Source organism: Mirounga angustirostris, unplaced genomic scaffold, assembly GCF_029215605.1.
Source record: "Mirounga angustirostris isolate CCGP_5_RB_7025 unplaced genomic scaffold, mMirAng1.0.hap1 SCAF_3, whole genome shotgun sequence".
NCBI classification, from domain to species: domain Eukaryota; kingdom Metazoa; phylum Chordata; class Mammalia; order Carnivora; family Phocidae; genus Mirounga; species Mirounga angustirostris.
Genome location: NW_026991711.1, coordinates 180989542 through 181009148, shown reverse-complemented (window position 1 = coordinate 181009148; position 19607 = coordinate 180989542). Strand labels below are relative to the sequence as shown.

General features: G+C 38.1%; 1 protein-coding gene across 2 annotated transcripts; it reads left to right on the top strand.

Annotated features, from left to right (window-relative positions):
• Positions 1-11564: 11564 nt before the first annotated feature.
• SCG2 (secretogranin II) lies at positions 11565-17040 on the top strand. 2 transcript variants are annotated; one of them, XM_045867331.3, is made up of 2 exons: positions 11565-11769; positions 14714-17039. In XM_045867331.3, exon 2 carries the CDS (start codon positions 14728-14730, stop codon positions 16582-16584), a length of 1857 nt encoding a protein of 618 aa, XP_045723287.1. In that variant the 5' UTR covers positions 11565-11769; positions 14714-14727; the 3' UTR covers positions 16585-17039. The 2 variants fall into 2 exon arrangements, with proteins under 2 accessions (XP_045723287.1, XP_064441866.1); XM_064585796.1 differs by lacking the exon at positions 11565-11769 and adding an exon at positions 11821-11912 and having other exon boundaries at positions 14714-17040.
• The last annotated feature ends 2567 nt before the right edge of the window (positions 17041-19607 follow it).

Below are 19607 nucleotides of genomic sequence, written 5' to 3'. Positions count from 1 at the left end.
TGGGAGACACAGCTAACCTCTGGAACATGCAACGTCTTCTGGAGAAGCACAAGTGTGGGGAAAAGGCACTGGACCCTGAGGGTCCAGAACAACTGCATATCTTGTGAGTCACATGTAGGGTGTGGGACCAGTCTGTATTTTGGACAATTGAAGAAAGTGTTGTGTAAAATCTCAGCCCCCTGGGGGACTAAGATGAAACAAATTCTTCTGTTCTTCTCTTGGTAGCTTCCGTCCATCTTAGACAGCCAAGTTCAAAGTTTCCCGCTACCTGAAATCATCTGCATCCCTCCTCTGCAGAATTAATCAAGATCTCATTTCTGACAGCCCATTGCATTTAGGTTTGTATAGATGGTTTCCCCAAAAGCCATTTTCTCCCCCTAGACTCTATGTGGGTAGCCCTCTTATGAGTCTTCTTCACGTTGTAACATTGTTGCCTGATGCAGTGCTTGGCACAAAGAAAATATCCCATAAATGCTTGCTAGTAATAATAGCACTATATTTATTGAATGCTTATATGTTCTGATTGAGTTTGCACAGAACCCATACCCACTCTGATGATTTATTTCTATTTTATGGGGGAGGAAGCAAAAGCAGAGAGAATAACCTGATCAGGCCCCCACAGCTCGTGAGTGGCAGAGGAACGGTTCAAACCCAAGCAGTCTGGCGCCAGAACGTGCCTATTAACTGCATCTCTCTCCTTTTAATAAACGGAGAATTCTTGGCTTTTGGCTAAGATGAAGAGTAATGAAGCATTGCTCAGAAGGAAGGAATTCACTGTTGCGGGAGAAGAACAGGGTTTTATCTCCTGGGCTTTTGATCGCTATTGTTACAAGACCCCAAACCCTACTTGACTGATGGGTACTAGGGAGATAGACGCAGACAATGTAGAGATTTCAGAGTTGAGGGTGGGGGCCGGGGGCGGGGGGAATGCCCAAAGGAAACTCTGAAGAGTCTCATTCACTCAGAACACTCGGATTGGCTCAGCAGCCAAGATGGCTGGGAGCCTCCGGGCTGGCAGCGATTTCAGGGTTCGTTTTGGAGGCCCCCTGGCTCCGCCGACCTGCGGCTGCTGCCTTGAGGACATCTTCAGCAGCGTGTTCTGGACCCCCAAGCGTCGTGACATTTCAGCCTTGTTCCCGAGTCTCATTAGGACAGAGCCAGGGGATGAGTGTAATGAATGCATAATGTGTGCAAATTGCTTCCGCCGTGCGCCTCGGTGCAGGGCTGCGCGGGGAGACTGATGATTAAACCGTGAACCTGGCCTCCGGCGGCGGCGACAACACGCGCCTGGAATGAGGTGTTCGCTTCCATTCAGATCCGCTGCCGATCCGCCCGAGCCTCGGCCCCAGCGGACCATGACTCACGGCTTACTCCCTGTAGCCGCGTGTGTTTTGACTTTCAATGTCATCCGTCTGACGCCACGCCGGGGCTGAAGTCAAGACAGCTTGTGGCAGAAGCAGCTTTTCAGAAGAAACTCCACCTCCGCGGGCTGGAGGCTGGAGAGCGGAGCTTGCTCCCGGCAGTTACGCAAACACTTGTCTCCTTCCTCATTCCAGCGGCGGGGAGGTTGCAAGTGACTTGCCTTGCAGGGGCATCCTGACATCCATTCTCATCACATTGGAATAAAGGAAATTATCTTTTAGCTTGCTTACAGTTTCAAAATTCAGATATGGCTAGCCCTGTTTCAGTGAATTCCCAGGGACTGGGAGGTGAATAATAATCTGCAGAGCGCCTCAAACTTTCCAGAACATTTTCTACAACTATTACATAATTGGACTCTGGCAGCAACTCTCTTAGGCCCTTATCCCAGGTAACATCACCGTCATTTGGCAAATTAAGAAACAGGGGCTCAGAAAGGTTGAGTAATTTCCCTGAAGTGACACAGCCAGGCAGGAGCCCAGTATTGTACCTCCCCGCATAAATAACTGCTGCCTGTTGGATTTGCTCTGGGGCAAATTTTTACTGAGGAAGTAAAAGTTTTACTGAGTTTTACTGAGGAAGTAAAATGTCTTTAAAACTTAAATGATTTTTTTTTTTTTTTTGCTTAGTGAATATAGCATTTTTGGACATGGGAAGAAAGGGGAGATGTGACTTATATAACCAATAGTTCTGGACCCCAAAATGAGGATTAAGTCCCACTCAAGGTTGAACTACAATGTAACACAAAATATCTAAAAAATTAGTCATTTGAAGAATTTTCTTGTTATCCTTAAGCATTATCTGTACTACTATTTTCTTAATATTTTTTCTATATCGAGTCTTTTGTTAAGCCTAAATAAAAGGAGTTTGTATCACTGCCTCAACTTAAAAATTTTATCACCTACATAAATAGGCGACCCAGACCATAAATTCAATAAAAATATGAAGATGTTAATAAATTTCTGTTCAGATCCTGCAGCCTGTAGAAAGCTCTGAGCCTAAGGCCAAAAAGAGAAGATTTTCAAGTGTCGGAAAAGTGTTAAAAACATACTAGCCCCCAGATGAAAATTTCATCTTTATGTAACTGGGAGAATTGTACAAGGAAGAAATTTCAGACTGTGTAATTCAATTTTACTTTTGCCCTGTCTATGCCTGACATCAAATCACTTCCAGTGATGCATTCTATACTTTAGGAGACATAGATGCCTCTGATTAACTCTTTTGATAAAGGGAGCCCCTTGGGGAAAGCAGGACAAATCCTCGTTACCAACTTGTCTCACCAATGACTGTAATTCAAGTTATAGTAATATTTAAACCAGTTGATCTCAATATTTGTATCAGTCAGTTTGAGCAAGGTTCTATGTAGTAACAAACAATCCCCCCAAATCAATTGTTTAAAACAACTTTATTTCTTACTCACTCTGCATGCCACTGAAAGGTCTGGAAGGCAACACTCCACATTGCAGTCAGTCACTCAGGGACCAGGCTGTGTGGGCAGCCACTGTCTCAAACCTTGCCTGCCACTGTAGTGAAGGAAAGTGAACTCTGATATGTCCACCTAAGCTCATAGGCTAGAACCCCATATGAGTCCAAGAAATGTAATTATGTTGTATTCCCAGAAGAGGGGAGAATTAGAAATACTTAGCAAATAGTACTAAGAGTTAGAACAAAATTTTAAGCTTACATACTCACCTGAGCATCTGTTTATATCTCTGGAGCTGTCTGATAAAAAGCATGCTGTAATATAAACATTTGCATTCAATTTCATGGGATTCAGTGGACCTCAGATTAAAAATCTAATGGTCTAATAAATGGAGTAAGTGCATGCAGGGGCTAGGGATTGATCAAGGAAGGCCTCCCTGAGGAGACAAATCAACTAAATTTTGTTTTTAAAGAATCACAGTGGTGGAGAAAAGAGGTAGACCATTTTCTGGGCAAGGAGAATGATATGGCTGAAGATGGACCTGATGAGAATCAGTATAGCTGCTGGTAAAGACATTTATATAATTAAAGCTGAAAATCCAAGAAGTTGGGACTGGAAGGTATGGGAGAGCATTAAGAAAAAAAAAAAAATCAGTGAAAGATCTTGAACTATGTATGGAAAGTCAATCCAGTTGGTTCCAGTTGAGCAGAGGAGCCTCATAATGGAAAAATGTTGGAAGATAATTTGCTACTGTATTTCTAAGGATCAAGCCCCCATGGTTTGTATTTAGTAGACAATTAATATAAATTTACTGTGATTTTTTTTTTTTAATCAAACACTCCAGTCATTCAGGCAACAGTGTTTTCTGAGTGGTGGCTCAGAATAAAAGTAGAAATTATTTCCCTTCAGTTGCTAGCTTCCTGGCGGAAAAAGACACATGAGAAAGATTAGTGATAAACACTGGATAGGGAAGAGATTCCGAGAAAGACCAAACATAAGGGGGCATGAAGAGGCTGTGAAAATGGACAAATAAGAAAGGAGCAACCTGAATAATTAGCAATAGTTAGGGAAGGAGGGGTTGGTGAGGGAATGCAGGAATGAGCTGAGATTATCATTCCATGGTTGGAACGGAGGGCCAGGGATTATAATTGATCATGTGAGGACATTGAGAAGGAGGTAAGAGATTGGGAGGAAATGGGGTCAGCTCGGGTCTTGATATGCTTATTTGTAGATGTGATTATTTTTAAGGTTGGTTTGGATGGCTTTTGCATACAGAGTGAAAGAAACAAAACAAGATCCCTGACCTCATGTCCTCAAAGAGATTATAGTCAACTGGGAAGAGAATAATCTAAGAATCTCACAAATAAATGCTACATTACAACTGCAATATGTATTAACCAGGAGAGATATGTGGTCCATGAGAGAATATTCTGGAGAGAATTTGCTATATCAGGAAGTCAGAGAAGGTTCTTCAGAGGAAATGTAACTGAGCTTCCTTGGAAGTAAGAGCTTCAAAGGGAAAAGCAGGCAATGTAGGGTTGGGGAGATTTTCTAGGCAGAGGGACTGGGATGAATGTCTGTTCTGAGTTAGATGCTGTTTGGAGTTTTGAATTAAGACAAAGAATGTGCTTTGGGGATGGGGACCAGAACCATGACTCATGAAGAAAATTCAGTAGAGCTATTTCACTTAGGAAAAACAGAGTGGGAGTGGAGACATGATTCTGTTCATAGGAAGAGGGTTGAGACCAGCTCCACAGAGCCCTGAAGTTCTGAACTGGGATCCATAGTGAAGCCTACAAGAGGTCATACTTCAGACCACTACAAAGGGGAAAACCCAAAATTTAAGAATAAAGTTGTCCAAAGATGGAATAACAAGTGGCATTAGAAAATAATGAGTTGCTTGTCATTGGAGGTATTTGGTTTAAATATAGGCTGGAAGGCTGTTAGAGATATGACAGAGTAGATGAAAGCAATAGACTAGGGAAGAGTAGATGACATTTTATATACCTTTCCAATCATGATAATCTATGAACTAGTTTGGACTCAGATAAACTCATCTGTGTTTATTCAAGAATCAATTTAAAATGAAGTCTTTTTAGGTTGAGAAAGAGATATTCTTTACAAATGTCAGTAGCATTTCCATAATGAGAATAAATAATGGACTAGCGGGCAAGTCTCTAGAAAAAACTGTAAAAAAAGGTCAGATATATTTATATTTAAATTTGGTTTTATGTTTAATGAACAGTTCTGATATGAGAAAAATTTAAAGGTGTGAGAAAAGGAAAACTTAGTGTTTCATTATGCCGTCTAAGAAAGGCATGGAAATACCGTATCTTTTTTTTTTTTTTAAAGATTTTATTTATTTATTTGACAGAGAGAGAGAGACAGCGAGAGAGGGAACACAAACAGGGGGAGTGGGAGAGGGAGAAGCAGGCTTCCCGTGGAGCGGGGAGCCTGATGCGGGGGCTCGATGCGGGGCTCAATCCCAGGACCTGGAATCATGACCTGAGCCGAAGGCAGACGTTTAACGACTGAGCCACCCAGGCGCCCCGGAAATACCATATCTTTTGATAAAGATAGAGAATCAAATTTACTATAGTGTTGCTATGACTTGTTTTAACTAATCACATTTTTAGTATTCTTCTTTATCCCAGATGTGATGTATGAAATGGCTTTGGAATCACTGCTTCCAGTTCTAAGCCCCTTGGACAGCAATCTGGGGGCTATTTCATTTCCCCATATTTAAAGCTGCTGAGGCAACTTCTCCAAATACTCACAAAGGACCAGTGGTACAGATGCATTTCATTTTGTTAATATTTGCTTGTGGGACTCTAAGGACTTTTGAGTTATTAAGGAACCTTTAAAAGGGGCTGGTTAAAGCAAAACTGTAAATTTATTAGCCATGTTTCTCTTTGTTATTTTTTACTTCATTTTTTGCCCCCACATTCCCCATTGTCAGAGTTCTTATCTTTATTTTACAATCTTTGTTCTGGCCTTTGAAGATTCTCAGGGTCCACCTTATCGCTCTTTTCTCAGGCTTTCTTTCTTTCTTTTTAAAGATTTATTTATTTACTTTATATAGAGAGAGCACAAGCAGGAGGGGCAGGGGGAGAGGGAGAAAAAATCTCAAGCAGACTCCCTGCTGAGCAGGGAGCCCAATGTGGGGTTTGATCTCATCACCTTGAAATCACAATCTGAACAAGAGCTGGATGCTTAACCGACTGCTCCCCCCCGCCCCCAGGCTTGCTTTCTTATGGTGTAACTCTCTGTCAGTCAAAACATAGCATCCATTAGAATCACCTAGAGGGGTCATAGGACCTCAATCACTAGGATCCATCCCCAGAGTTTCTGATTCAGTAGATCTGAGTGGGGTCTGAGAATTTGCTTTGTTATTTTCCAGGTGATGCTGATGTTGCTGATCTGGAACCACACTGAGAATCACTGCTCTAACAGATGCTTTAAATCACCCTACCTGTAGCATGTCCTCCTTTCTTCAGTGTCAAAGTAATAGATGATTTGATTTATGTGCTAATTCCCAGACTGTATACCAAAAGTTCAAAAAAAAAAAAATGCCTGAGATGTAGAATACAGTCTCAGTGGCTTTCTTTGGGGGAGGAGATTTTAGGTTGGGGAGCCTTTTTTCAGCTCCTGACTTCATATTACACATGTGAATACCCTACCTCCAGAAGTGATACACTCATTTTATCAAAATAAGCACTCTAAAATCCCAACAAAGGCTAAGTGAACTGTGAAAGTCATCTGGTGAATCAGTGGGAATCCTGAACACAAAATGCTAAACTTGACCATGAAGATGCTAAGTTTTGACCTTGAAGACTCTCCTACATCTCCTTGGGCTTCTCTTTAAAAGGAGGTATAGAAATACATAGTTGGGAGATTTTCAAACAGAAAATATCCTTGTTAAAATGTTTGTATGTATATACTCAAAATGTTGATTCACAAAACAATTATGCCAGGAGAATCTGAAAGATTGAGACATTCAGTGTTGTTTTAAACAAAGTAATTAACTTCTAGTGCACAAACTTCTTTCTCCAAATCCATTGAGGAAGCAGATGCTCAAACATGCATGGTATTAGATTACAGGAATGGTACTTTCTTTTCTTCCAAGCACCAGATGGTTCTAGAATCCAAAGGCAATGGAAAAGAAAGCCTAAATTTATTCAAGTGGCTCTCATTGAGAGTTTATGAGAAAGATCATATTTTAGTACCTAGTAGGCAAATGCAAAAATAATTTCAAAGTCAAATCCCATTTCACAAAGAAAAAAGGCACAGTGTCCAAGGATTAAAAGGGACCTTACATGTTACCTAATTTATCTAGGGCCACTAGCAACGTGGTACTTTGATAAGAAGAAGAGGAGGAGGAGGAGGGGGTAGGTGAGAGGAAAAGGAGGAGGAGGAAGAAGAAGAACAACAAAACCTTCCCCCAAAACAAAGAATAAACAAATACTAGAGCTATAAATGGCTCATTTTTCTTATGTACAATCTCAAATTTTAACTCAAATACTGGGAAAAATGTTATACAAAATAAGGGAAAGAGTAGAAAAATAGTGTGAAAGAAAATTTTCCTTAAAAGAAATTTATACATAATTTGCTAGCATGCTTGAAGCTCACATACAAAGGCAGTTCATTTGCCTAAAGACACTGAAATGACAAAAACATTCCAAGATGGAGCTTTGACAGTAGAAATGAGGACATGTTAACTCAACTGAACACAAATCATTTTGGCCAGCCATTGTGGCAAGGCAATGGGGTAGGTGTGAGGGTACAGTGGCAGAAAACAGAGTTCCTGCCTCTTAGAATTAGTGGATTTTGTCTGAGGAACTAGGTAGTTACAGTATTAAATGTACCCAGTTCCTGATTTATATGTTCTCTGAAAGCAGTTTGGCAGGCTCTGCCTTTGCAAGGGAAGTAGTAAAACATTTCATTCTTCTATGATTGGGAGTTAAAAAAAAAAAAAGTCATCTTATGACAGGAATGGTTATTAATAAAGAAAGTATACTACAACTAAAAGAAAGAAGTTTAAATAAAATTTGGAAGCAGTGCATCCGGGAGGCAGAGAGTAAACAAGGAGTATAAAGAAGGAAAAGTAAACAGAAGAGAAGGGAGGCAGACCTGAGGAATGAGCAATGAGAAGTAGCCCAGGCCTTTAGGGGTGGGGGAAGACACGCTTTGCCCCTGGCAAATGCTGGAGGACCTCAGGTCATACATGCTGCAGACTGGACTCCTCCATGGGTCTTATCTTCCAAGGGACAGAAGGATGAAGGAGTTAAGAGACAGGGGAGAAGGAGATGAGAGAAAGAGGAAAAAGAAAACACATTGGCTTCTGAATCTTAATTGCTTTCATATAAATTGAAACAAAATGGGAAATGTAATGGCGTGGAAGAGAGATACACTTCAAATTGAGGGATTACTAAGATTGCTTGTACAAATGACAAAAAAATATTCAAAGTCTGGTCTAAATGAAATATGAAATTGAATAACAAAGAATGAAATGACTAAGATTTAAGAAAATCTGATCATAAAAACAAATTAGTCCATTCTAATTACTTAGATTTGAATTGTGAATGATTGGCTTGATCTTAACAGCACATGTTGAGGATTCAAGCTAATTTAGTAAAAACTATTATCATACACAGTACATAATTATTTCAAAAATGTTCAAGATATAGAGCTTTGTATTTCAGAGGCAATGATAGTTGGTAATTTGGACCTAACAGAAAATTAAAATTTTCTAAGGAACATTTAAAATGATTTATCTCAGGCTTAATAATAAAAAGATTTATAGGTTATCTATAATATATTATACATGCTCTAAAAGATTTCACATCAACAAAAATGCTGCCTTCTCTCTATATATTACATTTTAACTTCTTCAAATAGATTTCTATTTCAGAAAATAGTTTCCTTTAGAACAAGTAACTACTGGCAAAAACAATTAATGATTTCTAGAGCTATGTTAAATATAACTCATTGAAAAATCTATAGAACACAGGCTGCTGGTGAGTAGAATTTTCCAAATTCAGTAATTACTCTCTTGTTTGGAAGACATTATAATATGCCACATAGCAATATTAAAGTGATCTAATGTCAACTCTTGTTTTCCATTTTTGCTGTCCCAGATAGGAGTCTGGGCCTAGGCCATCTGGACAGTGACCAAGAAAAGCAATTGGGACAACCTCTGAGGATTTTTGTCAAAGTGACTACATTCTAGACTTGGATCTTTAATGGTTGGATCCATGCCATACTCATTTCTCTATTCCTATAACCCAGCAGAGTTATGGAAATATCTTTGGAAAGAACTAGGTTCAAATCATACCTCTACAAGTTATGAGTGAGGAACCAGTGGCTGACTTATTTATTTCTGAATTTCGGTTTTGTCCTCTGCAAAATGGAGATAAAAATAACTATCTGTTGTAGTTACACGAGGATTAAATTAGATTGTAGAAATTCCAACTACAGTGCTTGGAACATAATGGAACTCACTAAATGATATGTATTTATCTTTGTATCATACAGTAGGCAGGAATTCACTTACCCACATATGGCTCATTACTCTACCCACACCTGTAGCTGATGGAGCCAGTCCATCCCAGCACTGCCTCCTGACATCTCAATTGGAGTTTTTGAATGACGTTTTGTATGGATTTTGGATGATTAACCTCAGGAAAGAGATTGACTTTGGGGCCTTAGAAGCACTATAGCTTCTGGTCCTTGTTAAAAAAGTTCAATTCCTGAACTAGCCTAGTCAAGAGTGACTTCCTTGAGAGCTATTGAGACCTATGTTGAACCAACCCTTCAAGATTAAACTTGCAGAATTTTCTGGGGCAGTATTGATACTGGTTAGTTCAAGTGGCCACACAGAACTACTAGAAAACAAATTAGGTCAAACTCAGAGTGGCTTAAATATTTAACAAGGTTAAAGAAAATGTTATTATGTATATAAAGCTAACAAAAATAGCAGCAAAAGAGCCGACATCATTGAGATAGTGGTTGAGAAATGGGATTTTCAACCTTTTCTCTTTAACCTAGCACTTGACCTTGCTCTAAAAACTCATTCAGAAGCATAAAAATATTAGATGAATTGGCCATAGGGCTTAAGTCTGAAACTATGAGTTCTATGTCAATTCACAGATGATGGTGGTCTGGTCATTTGGAAAAATCAAATATTTTCAATAGGAGAGCAGGGAAAGAAGGGAGGAGGGAAAAATCAAGGGTAATTTTCCCTAAGATTGTTTTTTCCCTAATATTTTAAACTATTCCTATTTCCTTGAGGATTTCAAGAATACCGTGATTTACCTAACATAGCTAGAAATCATTTTAATAAAACGTGATAATGAGATATCTTAGCAAAGCCTTCTTTTCCCAGGAGGCTTTTTTTCCCCTTGAATTTGTAGATGGAACCAAATGGCTCTCCACAGTGCTTCCCAAACACTTCTGGCTAACCTCTTTCTTAGTGCTTTCCAATTTATATCAAAATAATCTGTTTGTCTGTCATCCCCACTAGACTAAAGGATCCTCAAAAGTATATATAGAGAGCCATATATATATAGTCATATACATATGATGTCATAAAAAGCTTTCATACATATATATATGATATCATATATAAACTAACATACATATATAATTCATCTTTGTATCTGGTGCTTAGTAGGCATTGCAACTTATTGAATGGACAAATCAGTAGCTGATTATTCATTTAACCCTAGATATAAAGGGATCTCTTATACAGCAAGATTCTTTTCATACTTAAAGTATATTTCAAAACATACAGTTTCTAGAAAACACATCTTTAATAAAATAGGTAAAAATTTAGACTTGTATGAATTATTAAAATAAATAATCATGCTATCTGGCAAAGCAGAGCACTGGTCATGAATTACAAATCTGAGAGGTTGGGAGTTAACTACTATCTTATTCCCTGGATTGGTCACATTTATGAAAGGTATTCAATTCATCTGATTCCACAGGAAAAGAAAAATATTTATAGCTACTTCCTCTCAATTACAGATGAATTCCCATTACATACGTGTCACATTTTTCTCTAACAGTAAAAGAATCCATTTTTTATTTAATGGAAGTATTTTCATTAACATTCAACCTCTAAGCCTCCTTTTTTGAGACAGATATTGCAAAAGATACCAACAGATTCATATAGAATTATCAACTAGTAGACCTGAAATCTTAGAAATACCTGCTTCAAAATTATATTGAAGCTCTAAAGCAAAATTCCAACTCATTAGAGCCTTAAAGTTTATTCTCATACAAAAAAAAGAGAATACTTTCTTTTTTATTCAAATAAATGGAGTTTAAAAACAATTTTGCTTCTGGTCATGATATGAAATATGACTTTTCGTATTAATAATGTGCCTTCCATTCCTCTTGGAGTATACAAAGGAATGGTAATGTAATTTCTTTGTGGACAATGTAGAAAAAAAAAAGTCCTTGTGTGTAAAACTTTTTTATAACGACAAAAACAACAGCAACAAGAAACACTTATCAGGAGATATTAGAACATAGATGAGGTTATATTTCAATTAGCCATGTCTGTCTGACAGATTTCTTTATTTCTAAGGGAAATTGTGCAGAGCATTTTATTTCAAGCCTCAAAAATTTTGATGAAAGAAAAAACTGCAATTTTTGCCACGAAAAGACAGGTGGCGTAAGCATGCAGCATTTTTTCCCCCCTCAAATATATAAAGTGATTATTTTCTCTTGGGTTCTTTGAAAAAACTCGCTTGTGCTCGGGTTCGTGGCTGAGCCCGGTGACGTCAGTGTGGCAGTGCGGAGTCAGGCGCAGCGGCTCTCTATAAGCCCAGGAGCTGTCCGGGTGCTGAAACGGCCCGAGCAGCTCACCCGGAGCACTGGGAGGAACATGCTGTGGACCTCCTCTGCCATATAAAACGGAGGTAAGACTGCTTTTCTCTTTGATTTACTGGAAAGTTCTAAATTGCGTGTTCTTTCCTTAATTCCTAGCTGAGAAGAAAAAGACCGTTTGGCAACCTTATATCTATAGAATAACTAAATAGCAACCTGCTGCTCTTCAATCAATGTAAGGACACTATATATGTACATATAGAATTGAATCTATGATTTATAGATGCTGTTGGATATTTAGAACCATGATGCTATTTGGATAACCATATGTAAGAAGTGTGAAAAAGTTAAGGATTTTAGTGTCAATACCCATATTAATGTAAAGTTAACTAAGCCTGATTATTTTGTTTCTTTCCTTAATGTATTGTTTCTTCTGTTAAAAACTAGATACAAAGCCAGAGATATAATTTATATGTTCAATATTCTTAGCAGTATGTTTCCAATCATTCAAAGGCTGTTGAATACATTAGTCATAGAGGCAACCAATTTTGGAACTACTTCTTTTTTTCTTTGACATTTACCTTACAAGGGCTCAAAATTAATAAACTATATAAAATTATTTTCTGAATTGATATACTCTGAAAGGGCTTACATTGTTATTTCCTAGTTTTAGTCCCAGGAAAGTAAGATTAGAATTATCCTGAGTACAGTTTTTTTCTTTTATTCAGGGTGCAATATTATCTTGGGTTATAGATTAGATATGACTATGAATTGCAGAGAGTTGTTAATTTTGAATTACCATGAGGAAAACCTTCATAACTGTGTAAGATATTATTATTATGTTTTGATTGAAAGAGGTTATACAATATTTTACTGGACATTTTTGATGGGACACATTTCTTTTTTCTGTATCTTAACCAGTGGAATTGTTCAAATTAGATTAAATATATCCTGTATTTGTCAATGTTCCAGTCTTAATTTCAATAGAAAAGACATTTTTAGCTTATGAAGCACTAGTTCAAATTGTACATAGGATATTAGAGCTGTTGAAACCTTTTTCAGTATATTGAAGAACTGCTACCTGGGAAAGAAATCCCTTGAGTCTTAACTCAAAGGCAATAACTATGTCATCCAAACTGAAACCTTATATATGACCAAAGGGTAGCATATGTTAGGCTGTGGTTTAAATACCTGCATTAAATATTCTGCCCCAATTCCACAGCAAAGCCCATCTACAAGATAATGATTTTAAAGACAAACACATAACTCATATATTAAGAATACCCCAGGATAATGGTTTTGAAGAAAATAAGTTCATTAAGATTCTTAAAATTACTATTTCAAATGCCAATGTTGAAAATAGATAATCAAAGCTAAATTCATCCTGAAATAATATAAAGAAGAAATTATAACGTACTTTTATTTAAATCTAAGAATCTATGAATTAAATTTCTTATAGTAAACATTAATTCATAGTAAATATTTCAGAAGTTTTCTCTGACATGCCTTTAAAGATTTTTTTCTTGCAGTAAATGAAGTAGTCTGATTAATGGGAATCATTTTAATAATTATATGCATTTAAGCTAAAGAAATTTCTATAACTACAACCACTGTTAAGTTCTAAAAACTGAAAGCATTACTTAAATACCAAATGATGAAAAATGATATTTTCTACAATTGATATCTAAGCTAACAGAATATTGTACCCACAAAACTTAGCTTGTGTGTCACAAAATCATGTTGCAAATAAGATATCATGAACAAATTTATGAACTCTCCCCACATTTATTTGCAACAAAAATTGCAAATATTAAAATAGTTTTTCAGTGTTAGCAGCGCTGAATGTAAAACATGTAAAAAAATAATCCCTTTGCTAATTCATATGTGAGATAATAAGACATTGGAGGAAAAAATGAATGAAGATTTTTAAGTAGGAAGAATTCAAAATATCGTCTGTGTTTATCTATATTGGGAGTTACATAGTGGTTATTTTAAGATTTTCTAACAGTATGAGTCATTTAAGATTTCACAGGTCCACACCAAAATAGACACAGACATAAGTCAAGCTGAATCTGAACACTCACAAGTTCAGAAATAGACTGGTTAAGAAAACTTATGTTCTCTCTGTAGCATCTGTTATTATTTACTATGCATTCTTGAAGGCTGATGAAAAATATAACCATGATTGCATTTTGAAAGACAGTCACAAATAAAATGATTAGAAGAAATATGGAGCACAAATATTTTAAAAGTTTACTTTTTCAGTATGTTTATACAGAAAAAAACTTCAGTAGGTTAGCCTACTCGCTGGGACCAGAGAATGTTCTGGAGGTTATTAAGGTATAGAACCTTTAAAATTGTCAGTTGGGTTTGGTGTCAGAGTGAGAACAAAGTTATTTCTGAAAAATGTAGGTAAATAGGACTCATCCACAAGGCAATTCAGTATGATTGACATTAAGATGCTGTATTACTTCATTGTATGTAATGTCACTGCTATAGTGTTTCTACAAAAAATTAGATGGACAATTCAGGAACTTAACCACATGATTTTTTATATAACCTTAAGGAAGTCATTTAGTGTGTGTGTGTGTGTGTGTGTGTGTATGTACATGCATGTTTTAAATTAAGCCAACTAATTTTTTTTTTTTTGCCAATGTTTTCAATAGGAATGCTATACAAGAGAACTAAAAATCAGCTTGGGAATTTTTTATTAAACAGACAATGCATACTAAAAAAACTACATGTTTTGCAAATTAAAAAATAAAATTTGAGAAACCTCATATCAGTATTTTTGTTATTATTTTAACAAAGTGAATGCCATGAAAATTTGATGAAATTGGGTAACAATTTTGCTAGATTCCTGTAGTTAGGTTGTGAGGGTTATATAGGAAATATGTGTGCTTTTAAAAAGAGTCATCCCAAGTTTAATGTGAAATAATCTCTGCTGTATGTTTTCCCTCAATGATCAGTTACTTGTTTTGCCATAGTGTCTTCTAGTTTTTCATTTCTATTAACTCATATTTTCTATGCTTTAAGGACATCTTTCAAACATGGCAGAAGCTAAGACTCACCGGCTTGGAACAGCCCTGTCTCTCATCCCTTTAATTTTCCTCATCTCTGGGGATGAAGCAGCTTCATTTCAGCGAAACCAGCTGCTTCAGAAGGAACCAGACCTCAGATTGGAAAGTGTCCAAAAGTTTCCCAGTCCTGAAATGATCAGAGCTTTAGAATACATAGAAAAACTCCGACAACAAGCTCACAAAGAAGAAAACAGCCCAGACTACAATCCCTACCAAGGAGTCTCTGTTCCCCTTCAGAAAAAAGAAAATGGTGATGAAAGTCACTTGCCAGAAAGTACAAGGGATTCCCTGAGTGAAGATGAATGGATGAGGATAATACTTGAAGCTCTGAGACAGGCTGAAAATGTGCCTCAGTCTGCACCAAAAGAAAAGCCCTATGCCTTGAATTCAGAAAAGAACTTTCCAATCGACATGCCTGATGATTACGAGGCTCAACAGTGGCCAGAGAGGAAGCTCAAGCACATACGACTCCCTCCTATGTATGAAGAGAATTCCAGGGATAACCCCTTTAAACGCACAAATGAAATAGTAGAAGAACAATATACTCCTCAAAGTCTTGCCACACTAGAATCCGTGTTCCAAGAGCTGGGGAAACTGACGGGACCAAACAACCAGAAGCGTGAGAGAGTTGATGAGGAGCAAAAACTTTACACAGATGATGAAGATGACATCTACAAGGCAAATAACATTGCTTATGAAGATGTGGTTGGGGGAGAAGACTGGAACCCAGTAGAAGAAAAGATAGAGAGTCAAACCCAGGAAGAGGTAAGAGACAGCAAAGAGAATGTAGAAAAAAATGAACAAATCAATGATGAAGTGAAGCGTTCGGGACAGCTGGGCCTCCAAGATGAAGATCTCCGGAAAGAGGGTAAAGACCAACTCTCAGATGATGTCTCCAAAGTAATTGCATATCTGAAAAGGTTAGTGAATGCCGCAGGCAGTGGGAAGTCACAGAATGGGCAGAACGGGGAAAAAGCAACCAGGCTTTTTGAGAAACCACTTGATTCTCAGTCTATTTATCAGCTGATTGAAATCTCAAGGAATTTACAGATACCCCCTGAAGACTTAATTGACATGCTGAAAACTGGAGAGAAGCCAAATGGATCAGTGGAACCAGAGCAGGAGGTTGAACTTCCCGTTGACCTAGATGACATCTCAGAGGTTGACGTAGACCATCCAGACCTGTTCCAAAATAAAATGCTCTCCAAAAATGGCTACTCCAAAACACCTGGCCGTGCTATGGCAGAGGCCCTACCAGATGGGCTCACTGTTGAGGACATTTTAAATCTTTTAGGGATGGAGAGTGCAGCAAACCAAAAGCCTCCATATTTTTCCAGTCAGTATAACCGAGAGAAAGTTCTGCCAAGACTCCCCTATGGTCCTGGAAGATCTAGAGCAAACCAGCTTCCCAAAGGTGCCTGGGCACCAGATGTGGAGAACAGGCAAATGGCATATGAAAACCTGAATGACAAGGATCAAGAATTAGGAGAGTACTTGGCCAGGATGCTAGTGAAATACCCTGAGATCATGAATTCAAACCAGGTGAAGCGAGTTCCAAGTCAAGTCTCATCTGAAGATAACCTACAGGACGAGGACCAAATCGAGCAGGCCATCAAAGAGCATTTGAATCAAGGCAGCTCTCAGGAGACTGACAAACTGGCCTCGGTAAGCAAAAGGCTCCCTGTGGTGCCCCCAAAGAATGACGATACCCCAAACAGACAGTACTTGGATGAAGATCTGTTAATGAAAGTGCTGGAATACCTCAACCAAGAAAAGGCAGAAAAGGGAAGGGAGCATATTGCTAAGAGAGCAATGGAAAATATGTAAGAGTTTTCATTAAATGCCCTAATTTCTTCCTCCAACCCCAAGAAAACCCTAACATTTCTCTTTAGTGTGTTGACTTCTATCCTGTTAACACTGTAATATCCTTAAATGATGTACAGGCAGATGATTCCATTTCACTGGGGTATCTGCTTCACTTATTCTGAGCTATTCTCTTGTGTATGGATATGTGTCAATGTTATGACTTCTGGATAAAAAAATTAATCATATCCCTTATTCAAGAAAGATATCTGTGATAGTGTTTAATAGTGTATTTAATGGCTGTGGCATTGTTGATGCTCACATATGATAAAGAGTGTCCTATAATTCTCTTGAAAGTTTTTAATATTTATTGAATTATTTTGTTACTGTCTGTAGTGTTTTGTGAAGTTCTGGAGCAAAAAAAAATAAAGCATTATAAATATATAGTTTTATTCATAAGGCCTTTTCTATTGTGTGTTTAATTGTTGATTAATAAATGTTATTTCTCGACCAATGTGGACTATTCATTCTGGAAAGCCAGAGTCAATGACTATGGAGCCCAAAGAGAAAATCCTTATCTTCCACAGTCAACCCAGGTAAGAAATAATTGTAAATATATTATTATGCTATGTGCTTAGAATGTAACATCTTCTAATAGCCCACTGCTTAACACTTGCCTATGGCTTTTCTCACATATATGATTTATGGAATAAGACTTTTATTGTCATAGTTATACCTTGCACCTTTGATTTATAAATAAATAAATACATTTAAGTGTTCCATACCCATAACCAGCTTTGGAAAAAAAAAAAAGCTGCGTTCAGGGCAATCAGAAATAACGACAGACTTGGAAGTAACCTACCTATTTCCAGATCACCCTGGTCCTCAGAAGACAAGGCTGATGCCTCTTTTATATGATTTGAGAGGGGCTAAGGACCCTCAAACTGTCAGGTAAGTGAATGAGCACAGGCACAGTGGAAAACACCAATTGCCTTCTCTTTTGTCCTTGTAGTTGAGAGAATCCTGAGTGGGCTAGGCAGTGTGTGATTGTTACAGTGTGTGTCATGTGGGGAATGATATCATCCTAACATATCAACAGGGAATCAACAACAGCAAAGGCAGCAGGCACAAGAAAAGATACATAGCAACAAAACAGTAATAGTCATAAAAGAAACAAGGAAATAAATACTTGCTATTTACTGGATGCCTATTACGCACCAGGCACTGTACTAAACACTTTACCTCATTTAGTCTGCACTGTAACACTGTCAAGGGTCTCTTATTATCCCTGTTTTACATCAGGAGAAGCAAAACTCAGAAAGGTTAAATAACTCTCAGAAACAAACTGAGGGTTCTAGAGGGGAGGGGAATGGGGGGATGGGTTAGCCTGGTGATGGGTATTAAAGAGGGCACGTATTGAATGGAGCACTGGGTGTTATACTCAAAAAATGAATCATGGATCACTACATCAAAAACAAATGATGTAATGCATAGTGATTAACATAACATAATAAAATAAAATTAAAAAAGAAAAAGAAAAAAATAACTTTCCCAAAGTCACTTGGTGTTACGAGTTACCAAAGCCTGAGTTCTTCATCACTTCACTACATAGTTTCTAAGGGAAGTGCCCTGTCAGCTAGCTGAGTTGGGACTTTGGAAGTGGGATGGTGAGAGACTCATGAGGTCTCGGGGTGGGTTACTTCCAAGTGACAGCACCTGAGGTATGTATGTGTGTGTGCGTTTGTCTGTGTGCCTGGGGTAGGGGGGGGGAGGAGATCCTTGAATGGTCAGAAGGCAAAGAGAGGGCCTGCATACCTGGGGGAAAACATTGAACGTAGGTTTTTCTACTTTACAATTTTGGCTAGACTCTTTTCTAAATTCAAACACAATTTTGTGGAATTCTAGAATCTGTTAAGTGGAAGAGACCTTAGAGGTAAATTACCTCTACAGTGTTTCTAATTAATACCTAATTAATTAATACTCAATACTTTACTCAAATACTTTCAAAATAAGGACTACCTCACTAGACAATACTATGAATTGAAGATTATGGAGAGATCCAGGATATTTGGGTGGTTTAAGGTCTAGGTACATACTATATGCCATGCTTGGCAGATGTCCACATATATCTTCTGCCCTTTGTATATTCTCTTCAACTTTCTGTTTCACACAAGAAGTCACTTCTAGTATCCTAAGTCAACCCCGTGACTACTTCCATGCCAACCCTAAGGAGGAAGGAGAACTTGGCACATGACTCCACTCAACAGAAATGCCCTCACTGTGATATTTGGACATTCTACCCAGAGGTTAGGAATTGAGCACAAGTTACCGGATATGATACAGCTGAGTCTCCAGGCTGGGATCTACACACGAATCAGTAGGATGTCAAACCCTGCACTCATTCTGCTACAATGTGATACTTTTTTCTTAAAAGTCTCAGACTTGAAATTCCATGATTCTCTAAGGATGACATTGTAGGCATCAGGATTGGCCATTGGGGAGCTTCTTTAATTTGGAATGTATATTCTTTGCCTGACTTCTCTCCAGCATCAGTCAGCAAGCGTCTTTGCCTTTTTGCAATACCACCATATCCCCAGCTACTGAGTCATCAGACTTATTTCAGATCCAATGATTTTTTCTTCATAAGTGCTTTAGTACATTGCTCACTAGTGTAAGACAGAAAGCTCTAAGTACCATTTAAGGATGTAAATGACAAATTAGTTGGGATTAGAGCAACACAGCCTCTTTGTCTGCCCAGAAGCCTCCTTCAGCAGAAGTCAGGGAGTAGCTTGAGCCCTCCAAACAGATGCCCTCTGCAGGCTACCACTGCAAGAAGAAGAATTGCCTGGGCACTAAGACTGCACCCCTTGTAGGAGTGCATGCCTCCATTGGAAGTCAGGTAGCAGCCTAGCAGTCTCTATGCTCTTGCCAAGGTCCCCCACTACCAACCTTCTGTCCCCTTAACACTCACAGCTGTTCCACCCTACCTGCCTCGGGAACAATTAGGACTAATCTGATTGTGCCTTTTATGACAAAATGTCCAAGCT

Bases quoted from the DNA above. Each gene is read 5' to 3' on its own strand.
- SCG2 (XM_064585796.1), top strand. From the start codon at position 14,728: ATGGCAGAAGCTAAGACTCACCGGCTTGGAACAGCCCTGTCTCTCATC.